This window comes from Cricetulus griseus, chromosome 5 (genome assembly GCF_003668045.3).
Source record: "Cricetulus griseus strain 17A/GY chromosome 5, alternate assembly CriGri-PICRH-1.0, whole genome shotgun sequence".
Classification (NCBI taxonomy): Eukaryota; Metazoa; Chordata; class Mammalia; order Rodentia; family Cricetidae; genus Cricetulus; species Cricetulus griseus.
In genome coordinates this window covers 37,002,998-37,026,456 of record NC_048598.1, presented here as the reverse complement: position 1 = coordinate 37,026,456, position 23,459 = coordinate 37,002,998, and the positions used below count along the sequence as shown (strand labels likewise).

The following is a 23,459-nucleotide window of genomic DNA, read 5'->3' as shown; positions in this document are numbered from 1 at the left end:
CTCAGTACTATTTATCTCACCTCCCAATCTTGTCTTTTCTTAAAAAACAAAAACAAAAATAAAAAGCAAAACAAAATGCATCATGTGACTTCCAGCCTTAACAGCCGTTTTTTAAGTTTAGTTTCCATGGTGGTGGGATGCAACCTGCCATCACCATGACAACTGTTTCTTTTCTGATCCACCATCTGACAGGCAACCCTGAACACTCATATCACCTCTCTCCCCCTGTCACCAGATAGAAATGCCATTACACCTGCCCCTAAAGACCACAAACCTAATGAATGAACGATGAGGAAAGCAACACTGAGGGTGCGATACAGAAGCAGAAGAACCCTGGAAGGACTTTCTGCCCATGGCAGCAATCTAGTTGCACAATTTTGGAGGTCAGCAGAGTGTTAGTCAAGATGAATGATCCTTAGATTACTCTCTCATTGTTAGCTGTGAAGCCATGTCTTATCCCTCATGGCTTCCAAATCAAAGGACTCTGTCTGACTCTCAAGACCCTGTCCCCTACATAAATCCACCAAAAGAAAGGCCACATCTTTACTACTTTGAAGACACAAAGGTACAGAGGATAAGTGGAAGTCAGTTCTAGACCCATTTGCACTGGGACTGCCAGGGAGTGGGAAGGTGTACTTCTGAAAAATAAGACAGCTCTCCCCTCCCTACTCCTGCCACTCATGCCCATTTCAGTGACAGTCACCCGGAGGAGTCTTAACAAATTCACTTGTTATGTGTCTGACTGGATCTCGGACTTAAAACATTTGTCATTCCACACACAGTATTTGGTGATCAAGAGACAAATGACTGAATGATAAGTAAGGCACACACTAAAAGCCTCTGATGCAAAACAACAGCATTGGGGAAATTACCTGTCTCAGAAACCAGAAACAGTGTTTTGATGACACTCTGACAAATTTGGGTCCATCAAGAGTTCTAGCAGCAAGTTGTGTTTTGGGGGGGGGGGGGAAAGACCATGAGCTACAATGAGCAGCTACACTCAAAACTATACCCTACTTTATAGCATCGCTCATCATAGGGCAGGCATCAAATGGTACTGGGGACGTACCCAGAAAATATAGACCTATTTTGTTTAAAAGACCATACATGATTACTAGGAGAATTTTTGTTTTTCTTTGAAAACTCTGCAACTGTATCCATGTGCAAAGATACCACTTAGCCTGGAAACCAGATTAGAAAGGATTGAAGGAACTAGTGCTCTGCTTGCAAAGGGAAGGCTTGAGAGGCAACATAGCTGCTTTCAAGAATCCAAAGGTCACCTTGGAATAGAGCGCTCAAGATTTTTAAGTTATTCCAGAGAGTAAGACATCCTCTCTTCCAAAGGCAGATTTGAGAGAATATAGAGGCCTTCTACTGTCCATAAGAAAATGGATCATTTTGTTAAGAGATAAATGAAATGCCATGCTAATAAATACCATCAGGAGAAAGTCCTCGTGTATAGCATTTGTAAATGCTAGACTAAATATTCTCTCTGTGACCAATTATGAGCTACCAATTTATATCAGAGATTGTAGAATAAACACACAAAAGAGACACCCAAGAGCACAGAGAAGCCAGCATATGACTTACTGTAAGTTCCATGTTTCTGGGAGATTTCCAAAACTGTTCAAGAATTCCGACATTTGATGGACATTGTGCTAAGGCAACCTTTGTATGCACAAAGGTTATTTAACCAGGAGGAATCAAGGTTAAGAAGTTTTCAATCAGGGACTCAAGGGCCTGCTGGGTGAGCATGGCTCTGTTCCTCAGCTTTAGATTTCTAGACCTGGGAAGTTTGGAGAAGCTGGAGGTCTGCCTGAAGAAGGCATAAGTAAATGCTTTTGCCAACACAATGCCCCTTAGAATTGATTATTATTTTAGGCCAAATTCCAGGGTTCCCAGGGTGCTCTAGCTCTTTCACAATAGCCTGCAAGCTAAGTGAGAAGAATCCACCTGTGGTCAAATACACACAAAAGAAAGAGGAACAGCTGAGCCTAATAGTACACACTGGAGCCTGCATTCCCTCGAGGCTGAGGCAAGAGGATCTTGAGTTTCAGGTCAGCCTGGACTACAGAGCAAAGACATAGCTAACAAAATAGGGTGGGAGAGAGGAAGGGAGGGAGAAAGGAATGGAGGAGAGGGGGAGATGGCTAAATGGATCAGGTAAGAGACCCATCTCTCAGTCTAGAAGATAAGTGGATCACTGCCTCAACTGAACTATAGAATCACTAGCAAAACTTTTAAAAGCTCAGGATACAGTATCCCACCTCCAGAAATTCTAAAATTTCTTGGCTGCTGTTGAAGCATCAACACTTCTAGAAGTTCTCAGACTGATTCTAATTTGTAACCAAGGGGTATACCCATGGTTTCAATGCTAGAACTCATGATAATCAGTGGCATCCTCAAACCAGATCCATTGACAATTACAGAAACTAAGACCCCAAAGACAAAGAGGGGCAGCTGAAAGGAAACATGGAGTTCTAACAATTCAGCACATTCATCAATGAACGGAGATACAAAGACTGGAATAACAAGACTGTTCTAGAACCTTTCTGGATTGTCAGCATCGTGCCCTGAGAAGTCTTCAGAGGATTTCATCAGAAGAATCAAATAGAAATGCCCTAGCTTCCTAGCTTGAATAGAATATTTGGAAATGAAGACAAGAGAAAGAGAGGGAGGAAGGAAGGGAAGGAGGGAGGGAGGGAGGGAGGAAAGGAAGGAGGGAAGGAGGGAGGGAGGGAGAGAGGGAGAGAGGGAGGGAGGGACAGGCAGACATCTTAGGTTTTATTAGGTTTTACTTATGTTTTTCACAGGACTACCCAACTATCATTAAAGAACACATCTCTTACCCGGCATTGGTGGCGCACACCTTTAATCCCAGCACTCGGGTGGCAGAGGCAGGTGGATCTCTGTGAGTCGAGGCCAGCCTGGTCTCCAGAGAGAGTGCCAGGATAGGCTCCAAAGCTACACAGAGAAACCCTGTCTCGGAAAAAAAAAAAAGAAAAAGAAAAGAATACATCTCTTAAAGGAGGGTCTGGAGAATTTACCTTTCCTTGGGCCTCTGAGGATCCAGGAAATATTCTGAGATGAGTGCCTGCCTAAGCATCCACCCACCCTCCCACCTCTGCAACCTAGTGTTGGCTTTTCTGTTCGGTAGAAGCCATGCCTGCTGCATCCTATCCTATTGTTTCATCTTCCATATGGCTCTCCAGCAACATTTTTGGTGGAAAATAGTATATTAGCCATTGTCTCAAATCCTTTTTCTCATCATCACAGTACTGGCACCAGATGACTTTATCATGAATTAGTTTTCTGATTTAAGTCCTTTTATTAAAAAATTAATCTTGATCATTATATCCACTCTTCTGTATCACCCAAAAGCACCCAACCTCACACTTAGTAACAGAAGGATGAGGAAGCCTCAGAAGATGAAGGGGCCAGAGATGAGATGATGGAGCAGAGAAAGAACACAAATGAAAGAGAAGAGAAGATGGAATCAAACGAGCTCTTGATCAGGAGCCCTGGGTTCTAGTGACACTCAGTTACTTACTTAGTCATGGTAAGTCCCTTGATGCCTTTGGTTTTCAGTTTTTCTACACATTAGTAAGGGTCTGATCAGTTTCTCCTAGGATCTCATAACTCTAATCCTCTGCTATTCTTCAATGTTAATGAGACAACTTGCTGAGAAGGGAAGTAGGGGAGAAAAAATAACCATCCATTTGTACAAAGGAAAGAAGTTGCTTTAGGTGAAGCTACAAATGAGAAAATTCAATGATAACATTCGATTTGAATATTGGAAATCCTGGCACAAGACGATGCCTTTGAAGTGTCAGATACCTATAGAAATCATCTACATTTTCAAGAAGGGGAAATCCATGGCCAGCAGAGTTGACCAGAAACTTCCTAGTAGAAGTGTAAACTCTCACAGTAGTGGCTGGGGTGTGAATATAAGATGGCTTTCCAGAACCCACTGAAAGCCTTTCCCTCACTCTTCCAGGATGAGTCTCCTTTGCAGCCTCCCAAACACCCCAGCCTCAGTTCCAAAACAAAAAACAAAAAAACTTCAAAAGCAGAAGCATTCGATCATTCGATCAGTGAAAGTTCAAGGGGACATTATCAAAGCTGCCACCTCCACAGTTCGATAGCACTTGGGTATCGTGGAGCGGAGAGGATGAGGTAGGCTTTCAGGGAGCTAAAAAGGAAAAGCCACAGACTAACACATGCCAATGCTGAAATGAAAATCTTTATCTCTCAAACGGAAGCTTTTCTGCAGAGCAGTGGAGGCTGCGTGGCAGTAGGGATCTGGAGAGGATAACAATACAGATCCCAGATTCCAGCCCAAACTTGCATCCAAATAACCAGGCCAAAATGTCCCAGGTCTTGCCCTGTGCCTAAGAGAGCTTTGAGGACCACTCACTCAGTTAGTGGTCCTTTTCTCCGCCATGGGTTTAGCCTCATGCCCAGTGGGTACCACATACACACAAGCACTTCACAGTGCTATCTCAAGAAGATACTCCCTTAGAGAAGACAAGCCTTTTAGTGTTCCATATCACCCAAGACAGTGTGGTACAGGGAAAGAAGAATGGCTAGCAAGCAGAGCTGGTAAGACCATGGCTGTTTGTAACCCTGCACTGGTTGTCTTTAAAGAATAGGGAAATAAAGTAAGTCTCAAAAACACAATGTAAAGTTGACCATCACATGATAAGCATCCCTTAAGGGTTAGTTTTTTCTGTCTGTTCCTGAGAGCTTAGAGCCTGGAAGAGTCTCTAGAGAATGCTGATAAAATTCTTATGGTAGAAATAAAGGAAGATAAAAGGAAAAAGGGAACTGGCCTACCTTACTGAGAACATGATTGTCAGCAAAGCTCCTTACCAACAGAAGAGTGCAAAGCTTCTAGGCAACTCTAACATCATAAAATCTGTTCCTTTGCTTTGTTATCTTGAGTGTGTCCACTGATGTTTGTAATGAAAATGAGCCCACAGCCTGTACATTCCAGGGTGTCATTTTCTATCCTCTGTCAGAGACAGAGAAAGAGAGAGAGAGAGAGAGAGAGAGAGAGAGAGAGAGAGAGATTGTCCAAAGATGTGACATCCTTATTCACAGAACTTCAAGAAGGGCGTGATCTCAGAAGTAAGTCCTTGCACATAGAACTCTCTATAAGGGAGTGTCACCTTGCCAAAATGCCCAGATCCTCTGAATTTACATAGGCCCATATTCCCCAAACCTGCCCCCTCCCTGTGTTGCCACATCCACCCATTCACTCCACCTCCAGATAAGCCCACGCCCTTCAACTGCTCCTCTATCAACAGACCAGAAGAACACATGCATCTCAGTGCATCCATATGGCTCAGTTATTTCACAAACACTAATTCCCATGCAAATACAATCCAAAGTTAGCGGAATGCAGAGACAGTTTCTTTAACTTTTTTTCTGCCTACTGCCTAACTGCTTCAAAGGCTTCAGCCTGGTTTCTAGGAGCTAAGTGATCCACCCTAACCCTCCACACTCATGCACACCAGCATCTGGTTCCTGCAGGTAGAATACCCTGCAGGGTTACAGGGCAGATGTCCTCACAGCTCATTGGGCACACTTCCAAAGGCCCAGAGTTTACACACACACACACACACACACACACACACACACACACACACACACACACACACACAGAGCACTCCAGCCTTTTTGGAAGCTTTGTTCTCAGTTCACAGAAACTCATCCTGACTCTCTTTGTTGATAGAACACAGAGACCTTGCAAACCCAAGAAACCCAATGACAAGAAAGAGTTCCCTGGAAAGCTGGTAACCCCTGAGAATGTGCCAAACGGCCAAGCTAGGAGTGTCTCTCCCACGGATCCTTCCCTATGCCTCCAATTGAACCATCTGAACTATCTGGCTACCAGTTTTATATAAATGAAAACAAAATCCAGTTCGTTTGGTTAAGGCTGTTAATGGCTTTGAACCCTTGATCAGCTTTCAAAATTCAGCTCTATTATTGCTCCTCAAGATTTTTTCCCCTGAATCATAAATCTGAATACCTCCCAAGGAAAATATTGATGTAAAATCAGCATTTGAAAAACATACAAAAGACTAGTTTTAATGTAAATGCTTTAAACTTTTTAAAATATAAACTCAAAAATTGTAAGAAAGCAAGAAGGAAGGTTTCATATAAAACTATCAAGATGCCACAGTTAGAAAACACTAACTCTAGTCAGGCCTCTAGTTCCCACTCAGTGTGTCCTATTCAGCAAATGAGTTACCCTCTCCAGTCCTTAATCCCCTGGCTGTGGAATGCAGAAAGCAAAAGCTGCATCCCTATGATGTGGTCACAAGGAATGATCTCAATGGGTGCTTTGCATTCAAAGCACTCAGCGCAGTACTCTGGCACATAGTAAGTGCTTAACAAATGTTAGGCATTTATGAACTGTTTCATCGTCAACACTTGTACTAATCCTGACAGTTTGCAGGGGACTTGGATCCACAGTAGCTGATGCTGGACCTAAAACAGTCCTACAAGGTTATCCTGGCAGGGAAATGAGCTTCACCTCATAGTTGAGGTATGAAACCCTGAGGTATGAAACCGAAGAGGCCTACATAAAGGTCACAGGAAGAATAGCTGGCAAATAGTTAGAAATTTCCCAAAAGTCAAGAGGAAGCAAGACAATACTGTTAGAAAGAGAAAACTTGGCTGCACATATTTACTGCTGAATCATCCATAATTAACTAGATGCTAATACCTAAGCATCATTCACAGCTTATTTTGTGCCAGTCACTATATAATGCAGATTTTATATGCATTGTCTAACCTGAACAGGACAAAGATTCGACACAATATGCCTTATAGGTAAAAATCACCGTTTCCACTTTATGTTTGGAGGTTCTGAGACAGGGCAAACTGAAGTAGGTTAACATGGTGTAAGGCTCGGAGGCAGCAAAAGCTGGAATTGAGATTTGAATCCAGAAATCATGCTCTTAACCAGGATGCACTCTCGTGCTTTGGCCAAGAGACGGATAGATCCTGAACTCTAAGGTGACACATTCATCAGTTGGGCTTTAGACTAGATGGTGGAAAATACACTGAGGTCTTTGCCTACCAAGTAAAATATCATCTGAGACTCTGAAAACAATACCTAAAGTGGATTTTGGAAAAAGCAAGGTGCTGCACCTTAGCTTAAAATAGACATGAAAAAGTCATGGAAATGTATACTGATTCCAGCGCAGCATGTGACAGGGATATTTCCATAGTATTTTTACAGACAAAATAGAGAAGTGTCAGTTGGCTCAAGAACAGTTCAAAAGATTTGAAAAGAGCTGAGCAGTTAATGAGGACGCACTATCACAGTGAAGATAAGCAAAAGAGTGTCCCCAGTTCTAACCATACTTTTATTAATTATTTGATTCAACTCTTAGAACACTTGCTTATCAAATCTGTAGGTGACACAGAGCCAATGTTGTCTCATTCATTAAACACCCCAGTCCAGAGACAATGAATGTGTGACTAAAACCATAGCAATGAAATGCTGGATTCCCATCACCCGGGTTCAAGTTCATTGGAGATGGCTTTGGGAAATAGTTTATAACCTTGTTTAGCCTCAGCTTCCCTGTGTTTAAGATATACACAATAACAATTGTCTTGCGGCTGTTGATTTGTTTAAATGTGGAAAGGCTGAGGTTTGGTGGCCACAGATGGATATTAGCTTTCTCCTCCACTTAAAAAGGATCCCTACAAAATGGGTAGCAATACCAGGAACAAACAAGGAGATACAAGTATCCAAAACCAACCCCGCTACAGCTACAGCCAGACAGAGGGAGGAGCAAGTGTAAGGACTTGGCAGCCTGGTAAAAGACAGTCGTCACCTTTGTTGTCAGTGGGCTGGCTGAACACAGTGCGGATGGAGGTTGTGGAAGTTGCAGTGGATCCCGAGACACCCTGCACACCATGCCAAGGAAACCAATACCAAAGTTAACAAATGTCAGGCCCCAGAGGAAACAGCTTTCTGCCTTATATGCCCCTACCGATAGCCACGTGTAGATATTTAAGCCTAAATTAAGTAAAATCAGATAAAATTTAAGAGCACATAGAGTGCCCCTGTTGGATAATAGAAATCAAAATATAACAGTCATCACATTCCATTCTAGTCTACAGCAGTGCACAGTGCCACGGGGACATTAAGGAAAGAAGTGGAGAGCATTTTGTCATTAATTCAAGATGGTCGTCTGTCTGGAGGTGGAGAAGGGCTCCCGATTTCTGTTCTATGGATACAATGTTTCTGTGATCTCGTGGCAGTCTGGCTGTCTGTCTTGCGCAAACACTTCCCTGAAACCCTTCCACACAGGGTTCCTATCACACGAGATTTGAGGTTTGTGGCATGTAGTTAGGGAGGATTATTCCTGAGAGCTCAGTATCCCAGCATCCAAGCATGTGAGACTTTTATAACACAATAGCTATTTTTAAATTACTTGTGGAACTCTGACACTGAATGCAAAATCCTATGTGTATTTTGGAAGCCTCACGAATGGAAGCCTCACAAAAACAGGGGAGTCGAGAGATCTAATAGTCCCAGTCCTCTAGACAGTCATTTAGGGGCCATCTAGACAGCCACTTAAGTCATTTCCAACTCTAAAGTTCCACAAAATTTAGAGCTGACCCTTAAGAAAATAAAAAAAAAAACTGCCATCCTGCAATAACATCTTTAGAGTCCAGCATCCCTTGACCTTGGTTGGAAAGATGGCAGGTGAGCGTGTGACAGAACACAGAGAGGGGCTCAGGGCACAACAGGCAGATAATCAGACCCCTGTTGCAGAAGACGTCACTGGACAAGCCTCACAGAGATGCCTAATAAAAGCTCTATTAGACATCATAGACGGCTGTTTTCAATGTTGTTTCACAGAAATAAGCACACAATAAGGCATACCATCAGCAATACTTAGACCCATCCATCAACTGATGACATGATAATGCAGGCCAATTACACCAGGATGCAACTCCAATTCTATGTGAAATTGAATGGGCTGACTTCTAGATACAATACAACAAATTCTCAGTCACCCAGCGTAGCCGGGGAAGAAAACTTGGGATAATTTAACAAACTGATGAATATTTAAAAATTAATGAGTTATGACAGATAACTATTTTATGTGTGGATGTGGATTATAACTTGTGAAAGCTCAGAATATGGTTCATACTCCATTCAGACTGTTTGAACATAATTCAATAAACACTTGATTGACAATATTCAAAAAGCACTCCAGCATTCTGTGTGCCTAGGGGCCATCGTTAGAAACCTCAATTGTCATTACATTATAGATCTCTGGGTGCCAATTAATTTTTTTCATAGCAAAAATTTAAATAATAAATACTGCATTTTCTTTAGCAGTGGGGAAGCCTGCGGCGAGTAATATAGAAATCGGGACAATTCTGAAGAAAACTGTGAAGTAATACTTGTCTTTTATAACTTCCCAATTTCCATGTAATTTCCCCCTGACTTTCTCCCAGCAGTTAGTACTGTCACACTACCACCAGAGCACACAGGTCCTAGATATCCGAATCACAGTAATACTAGAGACAGCATAATCACTTTGTTGATGCTTGTTAAATCAATAGCAACATATTTAATTACAAATCATTCAATAAAAGAATCTGTGCCACTTCCCAAGTGCCAGCATTGTACTGGGTGCTGGAATTAAAGTGGATGTGCCCATTCCCATAAGAGTCTGTTCTCAGTCTTAAGGCCAAAAAGAATAAAATGAACTAACTCAAAGTTAATAATGTCATAAAATTGAGAGTCTATATTCCTAAGATCTCATCATTTTGTTAGGATAATCTGGAAGTCACACCATCTGAGCCCAAAGAGTGAGTTTCTATTAACAGCAGAGGTTTGGGTTAGTGTATGTATGAGAGACAGGTTTAGATTGGGGAATCTCTCCAGTAATTTTTTTTCTTGGTTTTTCAAGACACAGTTTCTTGTGTAGCCCTACCTGGCCTGGAACTCGCTCCATAGACCAGGCTGTCCTGGGACTCAGAGATCCATCTGCCTCTGCCTCTGCCTCACCAGGGCTGGAATTAAAGGTATGCCCACCTGGCCAATTAGCAATTCTTATGAAGTTGTCTCTAAAGTAAGACAAGACACCTACTGTGTGGATCAGCATCTCTCAACATGGCTTCCAAGGCCAGCAGTGGCAAGAGCATGTGACAACCTGTGATAAATAAGAATCTCAGACCCCCATTTCCGACCTAACGGAGTCAGGAACTCCAAGAGCTGTATTCTAATAAGCCGCCCAGGTAATTCTGAGACAAACTAGAGATTGGAAGCTGATGCCTTGATGAAAAGAGCAGAGTACACACATCTGACTCCAACACAAAGGGCCTAAATGAGGAATTAGCCCTAATGCTGTTGGAAATCACCTGCTGGAAGAAACAGCAGCTGACAGAATAGTAGCAAACTAGTTCTCACCAGCACACAGCTGGAAATTGCCAAGATGTTAGTAACTGTTGAAAATCCATTTCATGCTTTTTTACTCTGACCAGCCCCATGAGACAATGATGTGAAAATTGAGAAGAGTGACACAGTTTAAAAACTTTCAACTCACAAAAAAAGCTAAAAGACTGAGAGGGACTGTGAAGGATTCATGTTTCTCCTCCCCTAAGTTTCCAGAGCTTCCTTTCTGGTCCAGGAGGCCACTCACACCACCATGTGTCTTGACAATGACACCATAGTCTCATCCCCAGAAAGACCCATTCATGATGCTACCCAGAACACTTCCGTTTCCACTAACCAGTTGCCTACTGTGCAGCTCATCTCCTATCATTGCACCTCCCAGAACGGCAGAAGGACGAGCCTTGAACACACTTTTCTAGATTTTTCAGCGATGCCATGCAGATACAACAAAAACAGCAGGAACAATGCCACCGAAAAAGTAAAGCCCCGCAATGACACAGCTGTAACAGTGATTGAACTCAATTCTCATGGACCAAAAGACCACACCTGGTGCAGGAATGCCATAGGGCCTCTCTCCAAAGCCCTACCCAACAGGATTGGATCCCAGGAACCTGAGACTGGCACCTGAGTGCTACATTCCCAAGCCTGGGGTTCAATCTCTAACATTGTGGGGGTGGGGGGTGGGGGTGGGGTGAAGGAACAACCCCCAGGAAGTAGTCACTGCTCTATTAGGAAGATATCTCACATAAATGACTTTTAAGTCATATGTTGCTGTTTCCTTTGATGTAGCTTGTCTTTCCCTCTTAAGGACATATATACTAGTGATTCTTTGCTTTCCAGAGATAGGGATATGAGAGTCATCAGAATTTATGCGCAAAAACTGGCCAGATATGCCAATTAAAGAAATATTTAGAATACTCCTCCAGTATCGACACATCACAGACATTTCCTTGAAACAGGCTGCACACTGGATCAGAGGAGCCTACAAACTTTGTGCTGTACTTTCTGTCCTTACAACTGATGCTAGAGACATCACTGGAAAGCCCACACAAGTCCTCTCTGTGTAGGCTTAGAATGTGATAAGGGAAATGATATATAGCTCTCATATCTCTGGACCTTTTTTAAAAAGGGACTGATTTAAGATGTGATGGTGACAGTGGTGGTGGCAACAGTAGTGGGAGCCTCAACAGCACCACACCCCAATTCCAATCTGAATTCTGACTGGAATTTAAAGCGTTTATAGAAGCCTGCTTCTTAGAACAGGGGTTCAACATTGACCATTATGAAAATGGCCAATTAACATGCAGAGTCTGGGTGGCAAGTGCTTAGGGACATAAATACCTTAACTATGGTCCATAAGTAAAAGGTAATCAGCTACTTATTTGTCAGATACTCAAATGCATCAAGCTGCAGACAGTTATTATAAAAATGGCAAGAAATAACATGGTTAAAGGTTTTCCTCCCAGCTTCCTTTCTCCGCATGCCAGTTTCAGCATAGACAACAGAGGACTTGAGAGAAAATGCTGATTTCTGATACTGTCTCCTTGAAAAAGACCATTGTCCTATCTAAGCAGAGGCAAATAACCTCCCTTTTTTGACAGTTCTAGGAAAAACCCACACCAGCAATGAATTATTCACAAAGACTGCACCTAGAAATGAGAGAGGGAGAACTACAGAAAGACAAAATGATAGGTAGAAGACGGAGCCAAAAGAGAAAGTGAAGACCTGCCCTCTGGCTCCCTGAACAAAAAGAGTATTGGCTATATTGCATTTAGGTCCACTCTTTCATGTCTTTGTGGTCAGTGGTGAGCAGACCAGCAGTCTGTCCTCTGCAGGACTGCACCGTAAGTGGGCGGTAGTGTTCTGTGAATGCAGTTTCACTGGTGGCTCTGAGCAGGGGACTAGGAAGGCCAACAATCTGCTCATCCAACAGGTAGAGTCGATGGGTTTGCAAGAACGCTGATAGCTTAGCAAATCCTGTCTCGTTTTTGTTTTAAGCAAGAAAAAGAGTCTGGAAAAAACAGATGTTCCTATAAAGAGAGAAGAAAGAAGTGGGGAAGGGGGGTCACCTACATCTTGTACAGTAACAGCTGAAAAGTGATTCAGTGGTGTTCAGGTGGAGCCACTAAATCCAGTCTAGATCTTTTGGTAGGAAGAAAGGCCTGTGCTCATTATTTTTCTCCTCCTCCTTTAACTCATACTGTGGGCTACACCTATTGAAAGGAAGGCAATGGCAGTAAAGTGGGGGAGGGGAATAATAGCATGCAAATCAGTAGACAAAACTATCACATCCAAGATATTTTTGCCTTCATCCTCAAGGCAAATTTCTTTACTGTCAAATTCTTTCATTCCAACTCACTTTCCAGGCTGTATCCCAGTTACAAGTAGTCCTTACTATCATTTTGGCCAGGTTTCCAGAAGACCCATAACCCCCACTATTCTTGGTTGTCAACTTGACTATGTTTAGAATGAACTATAAGCCAGAGAAGGAGAGCACACTTGTCATCTGGATCTTGAGGCAGGAAGACAACAGGCCTTTAATCCAGATCTTGAGGTGGGAAAGCACTCCTTTAATCTGGATGACACCTCCTGCTGGATGCCTATATAAAAACAATGGGTGAAGGGAGGTTTGCTTTGATCGTCACCTGCCTGCCTTTGCCTTGTCAGACATCTATTCCTTCACTGGCATTGGAGACTACTTCTTTGAGATTCCAGCATATACAGAAGACCAGTTGAGACACCCAGCCTTGTGGGACTGAGCAACTACTAGATTCTTAGAGTTTTCATTCACAGAAATGCCTCATATAAAGACAAAACCAATAGGCAATCGAGAGACTATTCTAGGAACCCCAGAAAGCAAAGATCTCTATCCTTTACCCTTTGTGTCAACTACAGCCATGGCATCAATGCAATGGAAAGTCAGTAGAAAATATGAGGGCTCTATGTCGTCTGACCACAGGATTTAATTATAGATCTCATCCTTGTTAATCCCGGATCTCTCCCAAGCCAAGACTCATGATCCACTGGAGTTACATCAAACCTGAATTTCTTATCAGGCCTGCAGTTTACTATCTTGCAAGGCACTTATATTTAGAGACAACAAGAAATGAAGAGTGTATGCCAAAATGAGAGATTTTACACTTTCCATAATCCTCAAGAAAATCCTCCAAATAAATTTATAATTCACTGAACAATTTACTGGGGAGGGGAGTGGAATCTGTGATATGCACATATAGCCTCAGACCCATTTCTAAAGTACTATAAGGAGGAGATCCACAAGAAATCCTGCATGCACAGCCACGGGTTCATTATAATGAGCTTCATTAGCTCAAAGGCTGCAAACATATTTGATCTTCCTACTCTGAACTATGTTAATTTCCACATAAAACATGTGCTTCCCTGCTGAGATGACCAAACAGGTGAAGAGGGGAAAATTCTCCTACTGCCCATCTATGATTAGAGCCTCCAAGTCAGACACGCCATTTCTTCCCTTCATCTCTGACCTGGAAAACTGAAAATGAGGTTGGGCTGTCTCACAAACTATGTGAGAGACCCCAAGTGTCTACCCACAGGGTAACTGTCCCCAAGCAAAGAACATTCAGAATGGCAGTGTGCAGTCCAGAGACCAGTGTGTAGCTTTCCAAATAGCCAATGCCTGGGAAGAAAGAACACTCTTGTTAGATCTACTAGATGAGCAAACAAGAAAGAAAGGGATGCCATAAAATGTGATATCACATTTTAAATCAGATTAGCATTTTCAAAAAGGCTATGGTATCATCTGCAGAAGAGAGTGTCATGAGAAAATAAAATTATCTCCCTATGCAGATGTAGCTTCTAAGAAAAAGGAAATGCATTCAGAGTGGGCTGTTGCCTTTCTACCATCTCCCATGCCAAATCTGGGTTATTGTAGACATTTTTATTCAAATTAGAACTAGGCAACCCCTATTAAAAGCAAGACAAGGCCCTCCTAAGTCAGGGGGTCCTACAAGCACAAATTAAATCATGCCTGTTACTTAGCTCATCCTTTAATAAAATTAAAATATCTGACACGTGAGAAAAGCACCTTAACATCTTAGTTCCTCAGTGGCTTTCTGTCACCAAAAGAGAAAAGGAAAGTATAAACCCCACAATGTGTAATGCGCAACAATCAAAACCCGCAAGTGTGTGACTGCATGTCAGTTCCAAAGCAGGTCTTAACAATGCTTTAAACAACTTTCCTGTTGTAAAAACCTGGCCCCTACAAAGAACAAAGTACTTAAGTCGGTCACTACCACAACCAGGAACACAGTCAATTACTGACACACTAATCACGTGGGGATCTGATTTAGCAGCTGTGAAGCAGGACCCAGAAGTCTGGATTTTGGACAAGCTCTCAGGTGATACAAATGAGGCTCCTCGATCTAAAAGAGATAGATGTAAGAATCGACATGACTTTACCTTGAGCTAAGAGTCCCACCTTGCAGGTGTGCAGAAGTTCCCAAAGGATTCCATTAATAATAATGGATGCTTAATGAGTGGTTAGGTAACGTTCTAGGCACTTGACACATTAACTCCTTCAATTCTCCCAGCAACTCTTTTCTCACCCGGATATTACAGGTAAGGAAATCGAGATGTAAGTAGTGAAATAACTTTTCAAGGTCATGGGGCTTCTGGAGGGAGCTGGGATTTGAACCCAGGCAACCTAATTAAATAGCTTTAAGAGTAACTGCTCCTCACATTGATTCTCAATAAGAAGAAGCAGATATTTGAAACTGGGTGTTGAGAACTGAAGGGAAGGTGAGGCTAGCTTCCATTCAGCTTGGGAGAAAATGCAGAGCCCACAGAGGCGCAATCCTTCCACGTGGTCACCACCGGAGGGAGGGAATACATTAGTCAGTTACACTGTACAACCAGAAGGGGAAAAAAATCCAACTAGGTTCCCCTCAACATCTTAGCAGATGTTCTATGAACAGGCTGTAGAACCACTGTAAAATGTCTAAGTATGGGGATAGCAAAGATGTCTGGGACAGGACGTATGGCCGAGGCACTGAGCACGAGGATGGAAACCATTCCCTCCGGAGTCTCTCTTTTGGCTCTGCTGAGTTCATTTCGGCCAAAGAGAAGGAAGGGGGAGACATAAAACTCAGCAGCACCTTGCTCTTACAGCGCCTGGTGGGAAAGCTGTGTCTTTGCAGCAGAAGAGAAAACGTGGCAAAGAGGCAAAGGCATGGTGTAGGAAACGTGCTTCCACGTCCCAGCTCGGGAGCTTGAGCCCCGCCGGAAGTGCCCCATGTGCAGCACCGGGTGATTAGGGAACCCCGCAAAGGAGTTTTGGTGGAGCTGTCCGAGGTGCCAAGGATGGCTGCTGCCACACTTCCCATGCAAGGGTCAGAGAAAGCTTCATCTGCTGCAAGCAAACGGATTGGGGTGGGGGGAGGGTGGACTGGGAGGGTGTCCTAAGAGGGTCACAGCAAAGCGGCACCTAGTGGGTGGGAAATCTAAAAGAACTGTAGAAGGTGGGCAAGGGAAGGGGACTTCCACTGGGAGATCAGTAGAGTACTGCTCAGAGGAGTTAATTTGCAGCCGCAGCATGCAACACAATGCAATCTGTCCGCTTTGTGCAGCTCACTGACAGGCATGACTGCAGGGACCAGACCCCTCCCCGCCCCAAGCCCCCATCTAGATAGTTCAACCCAAGCACTCTATGGCCCAGATCATTGTGTGGGGGTGGAAGGGGGAGGTGAGAACTGGAGAACTAGGAGGAGAAAGGGAGAAAGCCAGCCAGGGGGTGACTGTGGGAGGATGTGAGCAGCAGCAGGAAGCATCACTGCTTAGAGATGCTTCTTCATTTCTAATGAGGTGCTGCCTAGAAGCACCAGGCACCAGCCAATCCAGAAGCTGCTTAAGCAGGAAACTAGGGAGGAGACGAAGAAAGCCCCTAACTAGAGGGGGGTGGTCAGGGATATGTTCAGGCCCCGGGGGAAGCAAGCTTCCTTGCAGACTAATACTTGAGACCCCCTCACATCTTTCTTCGGCTGTCTCACTGCTGCACACCTGAAAGGAGGGTTGGGGAGGGGGAACATGGGGGAAAGAGGAGGAGCCTCTTTTGCAGGTGCATTCTTCCCAAGAATGCTACCTCCATGAGCACCAAAGTCCCTGTCCCCAAGCCAAGCCCCACATTTAACCCCCAATCACTGGCTTGCCGCCTGTAATCCCCTGAAACTCCCTACCAAGCTCAACTCCTAATGGCCTTGTCAGGCATGCAAATTCTTAAAGCAGAGCAGGCAGTAAGGTGCCTGACCAGCAGCCTGTATTTAGTGCACTTGGTAAAAGCTGCACAGAAGCTCCTTCCGTGGCCTTTCACCCTGAACCCACCACTACCAGAGATGACCTACCCACTCTTTGGGAAGAGCAATCCCCTTGGCTTTAGAAGTAGATTGTTTGCACACCTCTGACCCTCAGCTGATGAGTTCAGGCCCAGTAGATCTGACTGGTTCAGAGAACTGGAAGGGCAACCAGGTATGTCAAACATTAAGAAGCAAGAGTGGCAACCCAGGGCCAAGGAAAGGTGAACACACCTCCTTGCCCCGGAAGAGAACTCCAACTTTGAGCTATGATGGGCTATGATGACATGATCACCTCCCCTGACAGCCACTCACTTTTGGTTGAACTTAAACTTAGTCTCCAGAGTTAGCTGAAGAATCCCCAGCCCAAAGCCTGTCTTATAAGTATTCATTTGTCTACTTGTATCCATGGATTTGGCTCATGCTCTTTGGAGCCTCTGGGTTGATAAATCCCCTCCCAGAGCCTTGAACTTCTCTGCTGGCAGATAGTGCCAGTGTCTTCCCAGCTGGTAGGAATGGGGGCTGAGGGACTGGCTGAAGAGGGAAATGATTATGAAAGCCCTGAGATTAGAGGCAAGCCAATCCACACGCAGTGCAGCTTCTGAAATGACTGGGGCTTCGGGGGTGGTCAAGAAACAGACAAAGCCCAACCCAGAAAGGGGCAGACACCTCAACACCAGCCACCTAGTTATGCCAGAGATTTCCACACAGAAAATAAATTAAAAACCAAAAGTCTTACCTTGCAAAACACTAGTGCCCAAACAGGTCTCCAGGGTACTAGGCTTGCCCCTTGGATGCAAAGAGGTAGGGTGCACTTCAGCAAAGGGGCAAATTTGGGTACCAGGAGGGGTGGGGAATAAATTCCATGCTAGGTTCCCCCCTCACCCGATGGAATGCAAAGGGGGAGAGGGAAGCCATGGTGGGCAAGAAAGGATATGGCCAATCGATGAGCTTCTTGGCGTATTTCCTGACAATGTTATCTTCTCCGAAGATGAACAGGGATCTGTTGACGGTGAAACAGTTCTGCCGGACAGGGATGGGGTTGTACAAAGCCATAGTCCGCGCCCTCTGAGCTTTCGACTGCTTGTAGGCAGCTGCTGGCCCCGAGGCCGGTACAGGGGTTCCTTGCCGGTTCCTGCTCTGGTCCGAGTCTCCATCGCCTGAGCCCGGCCTGCCAACGACCACCGCCTCCCCGAAGCGAGCCATCCTGAAGTTTAAACAGACAGAAGACACACAAAGGTGATCGCCGAACACCGGCACACAACAAGAGGCAGAAAAGACACAGCCAGACTCAGAGCCTTATCCTCACAGGCGCGGGGACCACCGCCTCTGGGGAGCTCTGCAAGCTCTTCAGCCCTGCTCTGAACTGTTGAATCTAAAGGCAACCTTTGCGAAGCTCCATTTCTCAAAGAAAAAAAAAGAATAAGAAGAAGGGGGTAGGGCTTGGGGGTGTTCAGCTTCTAGAGGCAATATTTTCCCCAAAATGCCAGCGTGGGGTGGTGGTGTTCAGAGACCGGAGAGGGGTGGAGTAGGCTGCTCCTCAAACATAGCTCCTCTTCTGGCACACGCACCACCTGGTTCAGAGAAAGGCAGGCACCGGCCCTGCTAGGTAACAGTTTGCTGATTTATTGGCTGGGGTGAAGGGTAGAGAGAAAGAAGGAAATGAAAACAAAAGAACTTTGAAAGAAAAACGAAAAGAAAAAAGACGAGGGTCAGCTACGGTGACATGCTTTAGAACGCCAGCCCCTGCGAGTCCATCTAAGAAATTCCACAGCCAAAGACTTGGCTCTTTAAATCTGCCAGCAGAGACGCATCCGAAGGTTGGAGAGAGGGGGATGGAGGGAGGAGAGCGGTACTGAGGTTCCTGCGTAAACCGCAACGCCCGAGAAATGAAGATAAGAAGTCGATCCAGCCGGAGAGGGGCAAATGACTTCACAGCTCCTGCCTTTGGGGTAGAAGTTGAGCAGCAACCGGAGAGCAGCAAAGCTCAAGTGCCAGCATCCGCCCAGAGCGCTCGCCGCCGCCGCCTCCCAGGATCAGCATGCAACAGCGATCCGCGGCTGCGCCGGGGAGAGGGCGGGAGCGCGAGCGAGAGCGGGCGGGCGAGCAGGCGGGCGAGCACTCACAGCGAGGAACAGGTTGCAGTCAGCCTAGCTAGCGCTGGCTGGGCATGGGACTTATCCATGAATCGAACTTCCTCACCAAAGACCAGTTCTCCCTCCTCCGGACCCGCCTGGCTACAGGGAGCTGAGATGATGCTTACAGGCAGGATGAGGAGCGCAGCACAACAGCGCAGCAGCGCAGCAAGGTGGCCAAGGATCCTAGAGGGACGCGGGGGAGGGGACTCTGAGAGTCCAGCGTGGTGAGACTGGTTTGGCTTACAGAGTCATTTAACCAGAGGCTACCTAGGCAAGGGTCCAAGGATGGGTCACCTTCCCCCTCCCCCCAGTGATGCAGAAGAAATGCGGTTTTGCCGCTGGTGGTGCCTGCAGAATCTCTGCAACAGATCAAGGACCTGTCCTGGAACGCTCTCCTTGGTATTGGCACAGAATGGTACCTAGTGCTGTGCCTCTTTCAATGCCCTGCATAGTGTCCTGCTCGCTGCTGCTCTAGTGGAGGGTAGGGACCATGCACACCCCTTGCCAGGACCTTGTAGTCACTCTAGGCTCCACTACCGCCAGCAAAGATAGCATCCTTTCCCTAAACTCACACTTAACACCCTATAGGTGCCATAGAGGAGCTCTGACTCCTGTGGCATCTGCTACTCTAGGACCTTCTGCCCTGTTTATCCTAAGGAACCTTACAAGGCAGCCTTCTAGGTTGGACTCTAGCAGAACCCTATGGCTTATTTCCTGGCAGGTGGCCCAGGAAGTCCAGTCCCTTGATAATGAACCTGAGCAAAACTCCCCTCAAAAATCCTAATAAAGGGGTTCTCCCACTCACCACCACCCTTTACTTTCAAATAAGGTTCACTGACTTTCTCAAATCTACTCCATTCAGAAAGAAAAGAAAATTAGTGTCTGAGCTGCAGGGGTAGCAAGGGCAAGCTTCGAACCCCAGGGAAAGAAACTCTGTGTTTAGCAAACTAGTCCTTGCCCTCAGAAGACCTCACGGACAGTTTATCCCTGTCCCCTCCAATTGGCTACACTAGCGGGAGCACACTTCCGCTAGGTTTAATCCCCAGGAGTGGCTGAGGACATGAGCAAAGGCTGACCAAAGTGAGTGTTGGAAGTCATGGGGGAGTGTGGTGTCACAGGACTGAAAGGCAGTATCTCTGTGTGAAGTTAACTGCGAGAGGGGAGGTGATGTCTGCCTATGAGACATGTGCATCCCCCTGCTTGTATGTGGCTGTGGGGGCAAGGCCATGTGAGTGAGCACTGACACACGCCTATTGTATGAGAGTGTTGAGTGTTATAAGTGCATGGGTGTGTGTGTGATGGAAAGGGCTCTGTGTACAAGAAATACAAAGAAATGGTCTCAACACAGGCACTTCTTACGGGTACCCTTAGGAAGAGCATGTTGTCGTTGGGATTCAGGGGAGCCCATTTCAGACCAAATTACTATTGGAGGTGTGTCAGCTCTACCTGTCACTGTGATCTCACTTTACTGACCAGCTTAATAGGAGGCAGAAGTGAAGGGTGGTGACCATGAAGACTGGACAGTCACCTAGAACTAGGCACAAGTGGCTGTCTCAGGACTCTGTAAACTTCACGGGACTAAAGCAGCTGCTTTCCAGGAGACCCATAATGCATAGCACAGAAGCCATACCAGTCATTCGTTTAACAAATATTTTCACATGCATTCCCCCACAACAGACACTATTTTAGACATTGGGGATTCAATAATGAGCCATATGGATGATGACATAAATTATGTATCTTTCAGAACTTAACTGAGGTTGTGTAGCTTTACTGCCTCTGTGCTAAAATCTTACTTTCATGTTGAGACATCACACCTTTCCTTCCTTCCTGGCCATGCCTTCCATTGTGTCTATTTGTTAAGCAGAGCATACTAGCTTTTTACCCTCCAACAGTGTTTTTTGTGGACAATTAAGGACCCTTGACTCATCTCTTTACCCACCAATCAGAGATGTAGTACTGATTCCGTTTCCTTTTTCTACCATACCTGAGTTCCTTGTGACTGCTGCAAATCTTTAGAGGCCCAGAATATGCAAGACCATATGCATAGCAGTGTTGGGACCTGGTGGGGTTGAACCCAGTTTTCCTGCACTGCCAAAGGGCAGGCTTTATAAATGCCTGGGAGAGTTCCCTTGGGAATAGGAATGGGAATTCTTGGAGAAGCAGTCCAAGAGGACTAGGGAAAATATTACGGCATCAATAGCTTTGGAAAGTGGCTTGGCTTAAGAGCAGCAAAGCTGGAGGAAGGCATATCCCTCCCTCTTCATCCCCAACCTGGATGTTACAGCTTTTGAGAGCTTTGAGATCTATGGATTTCAACACTGGCTTCATATTCTCTACTTCCCTGTTTTGAAACTTGCCAGGTGGATACAATTTTAAAGATCAAATCACGTAAGTGATTGATATAGTTATTAATTTACATAAGCCACCACTGCAAACCTCCCAGGTCAGCCTAGAAGAGCATGCATTAGGGTGCTGATTTAACCCACAAAACATCAGAAACACAAACATATTGGTTCAGACCCAGTAAGGGGCAGAGAGTAAAGGTCTAATGGATCTGATTTCCAATTTCTAATAACCATGCTGCAGAACTGCAAACTGTACATGATCAAGAGAAGAAGCAATGATGCTGAGCCTATGGAAATGTCCTGCCTACTGTCCTCAAGATGAATCTGATCCATGTCTAAAATGCTCTGGGCACCATGCTAAAGGGACCCATCAAGAGTGATCTGAACCCTTCCTGGGGAGCAGAAAGGGGATGCTATAGGGGATTGGTGGGAGGCAGGGAAGGAGGGGAGAGAGAGGGAATTGGGATTCATATGTAAAACAAGCTTGTTTCTAATTTAAATAAAAAAAATCTGAGGAAAAAAAAAGAGCGATCTGATCATTGCCATCATGATCCTGGTAAGGATATCTGGCAAGTATGTTTCTCCCTGGTTCTACTGCTCCCTAAAGACCCACAAATGGAAGTGAGGAAATCAGCAGCTGATCAGAATACTGGAAACCAGTTTGAAAACCCCTTTCTCAGACTCAGAGACAAAAGCCTTATTTCCCTGTTGTCAGAGCACCATCTACTGGTCACTTTCAAGACATCACTCTGAGCACAAGTGCTTTGCAGTCCAGCACCCCCAGGCACTAACAGGAATGGCCAGACATCCTTAACAATTGCCCTCCAGTCACCAACCTTCCATCATTCCCCTGTGAGAGATTTTGGAGATGCAAACCCTCAATTTCACAAAGCAAAGCAGTTCATCTCACAGTTCCCAAGAAGTTCAAGCCCATGCACACAGGCACGCTTACACAGACGGACGGACTGACAGACAGGACAGACAGATGGACAGACGGAAAGGTGGGGGTTGGGGGTTAGGATGTGGCAGCCAAATGTTCTTCATGTTTCCCTAAAAACTGTGTTCCTCGGGCTTAGAATTCAACGGGAGCAGAAGCAAGTGAAAAACTTCCCCAGATTATTGAACATATGAATATTATTAAATTTCAAAACCTTTACCCTTTATCCCTAATACTCCCGTGAACAATTAAAGGGTTGGGAAAGGTAGAGGGAGACTAATGGGGAGTCCTTTCAGTCTTGTGTGTAAAAGGAAGTATGCAAGACCACTACAGTGTACCCAGGCCAAGAAGGCCATGGGAGCTCATGCTAACGCATACATGAGTATCGAGAGTAGAGAATCTATTCCACTCATTCATAAAGCACTTTCCAGACTTCATAGGATTTGGGCCATCTTCGTATAAGATCTTACTTAGTCCATCACCAAGGAGGCTGAAACCCTGGGCCTTGGCTAAAGGCATATACCCCTCCCACCAACTCTGAGCTTTACTCCGCATTGCCTTGCCAATTACACTCAGATAGCTTCTGCTTAAACTATCAGAGCCCCCTTTGTTCTATTTTTCCCTTATTGAGCTTTTCCAAGAAATAGACTCTTATGCAAAACAGTGCTCTAAGGAACATAATGCAGAGAGGACTTGGGAGTGGGTTCTTAAGAAAAAGTTGGCAGGATACCATGTGCAAATGCATAGCAGAGCAGAAGAGCAGGATGGCAATGCAGACATCTCAGGAGGCTGCTGGCATTCACAGCACCACACAGCCTTGACTTGGGTGAAAAATGTAGCGTCACATCCTTATGTAATAATGTCCAGCCCTGGAGCCATCATCTCTCAAACCTAGGCTTGAGAAACCCCAGAACACCAAAACCTATCAATCAATCAAACAGCTGAAAATTTGCCCAAAGGAATTTTTGAACCCAGCCTTTGAAGGCAACTCAACATCTCCTCAGTAACAACAGTGCTAAGGGTGTCTTATCGTTTCTTTGCTGCAGGGATATGAGACAAATTCTGTTTGTTATCTGAGACCCAGAGAGTAAAGAACTTTTCCAATGGCACAGAGCTAAGAAACGGAAGTCACATCTCCTGACTATAAGCTTAGATTCCTTAAGGCAGTGGCCACTGTTAAGATAGTGTATGACAATGTCTTCCTTGCTTAAAAGTCAGGTAGTAGATATGATCTTAGTCTTACAGAAGTAAGGCATGACCTTAGGTTTGAGAGTCTTC

General features: G+C 45.0%; 1 protein-coding gene across 3 annotated transcripts in view; it reads right to left on the bottom strand.

Moving 5' to 3' along the window:
• Positions 1 to 17,964, bottom strand: part of Cacna1e (calcium voltage-gated channel subunit alpha1 E) — a 303,984-nt gene extending 286,020 nt beyond the window's left edge. For all 3 annotated transcript variants that reach the window (XM_035445314.1, XM_027418072.2, XM_035445315.1), the window contains exon 1: positions 17,696 to 17,964. In XM_035445314.1, coding sequence (XP_035301205.1) covers positions 17,696 to 17,964 — 269 coding nt within the window. The remainder of the gene's footprint in view (positions 1 to 17,695) is intronic.
• Between the last annotated feature and the right edge of the window lie 5,495 nt (positions 17,965 to 23,459).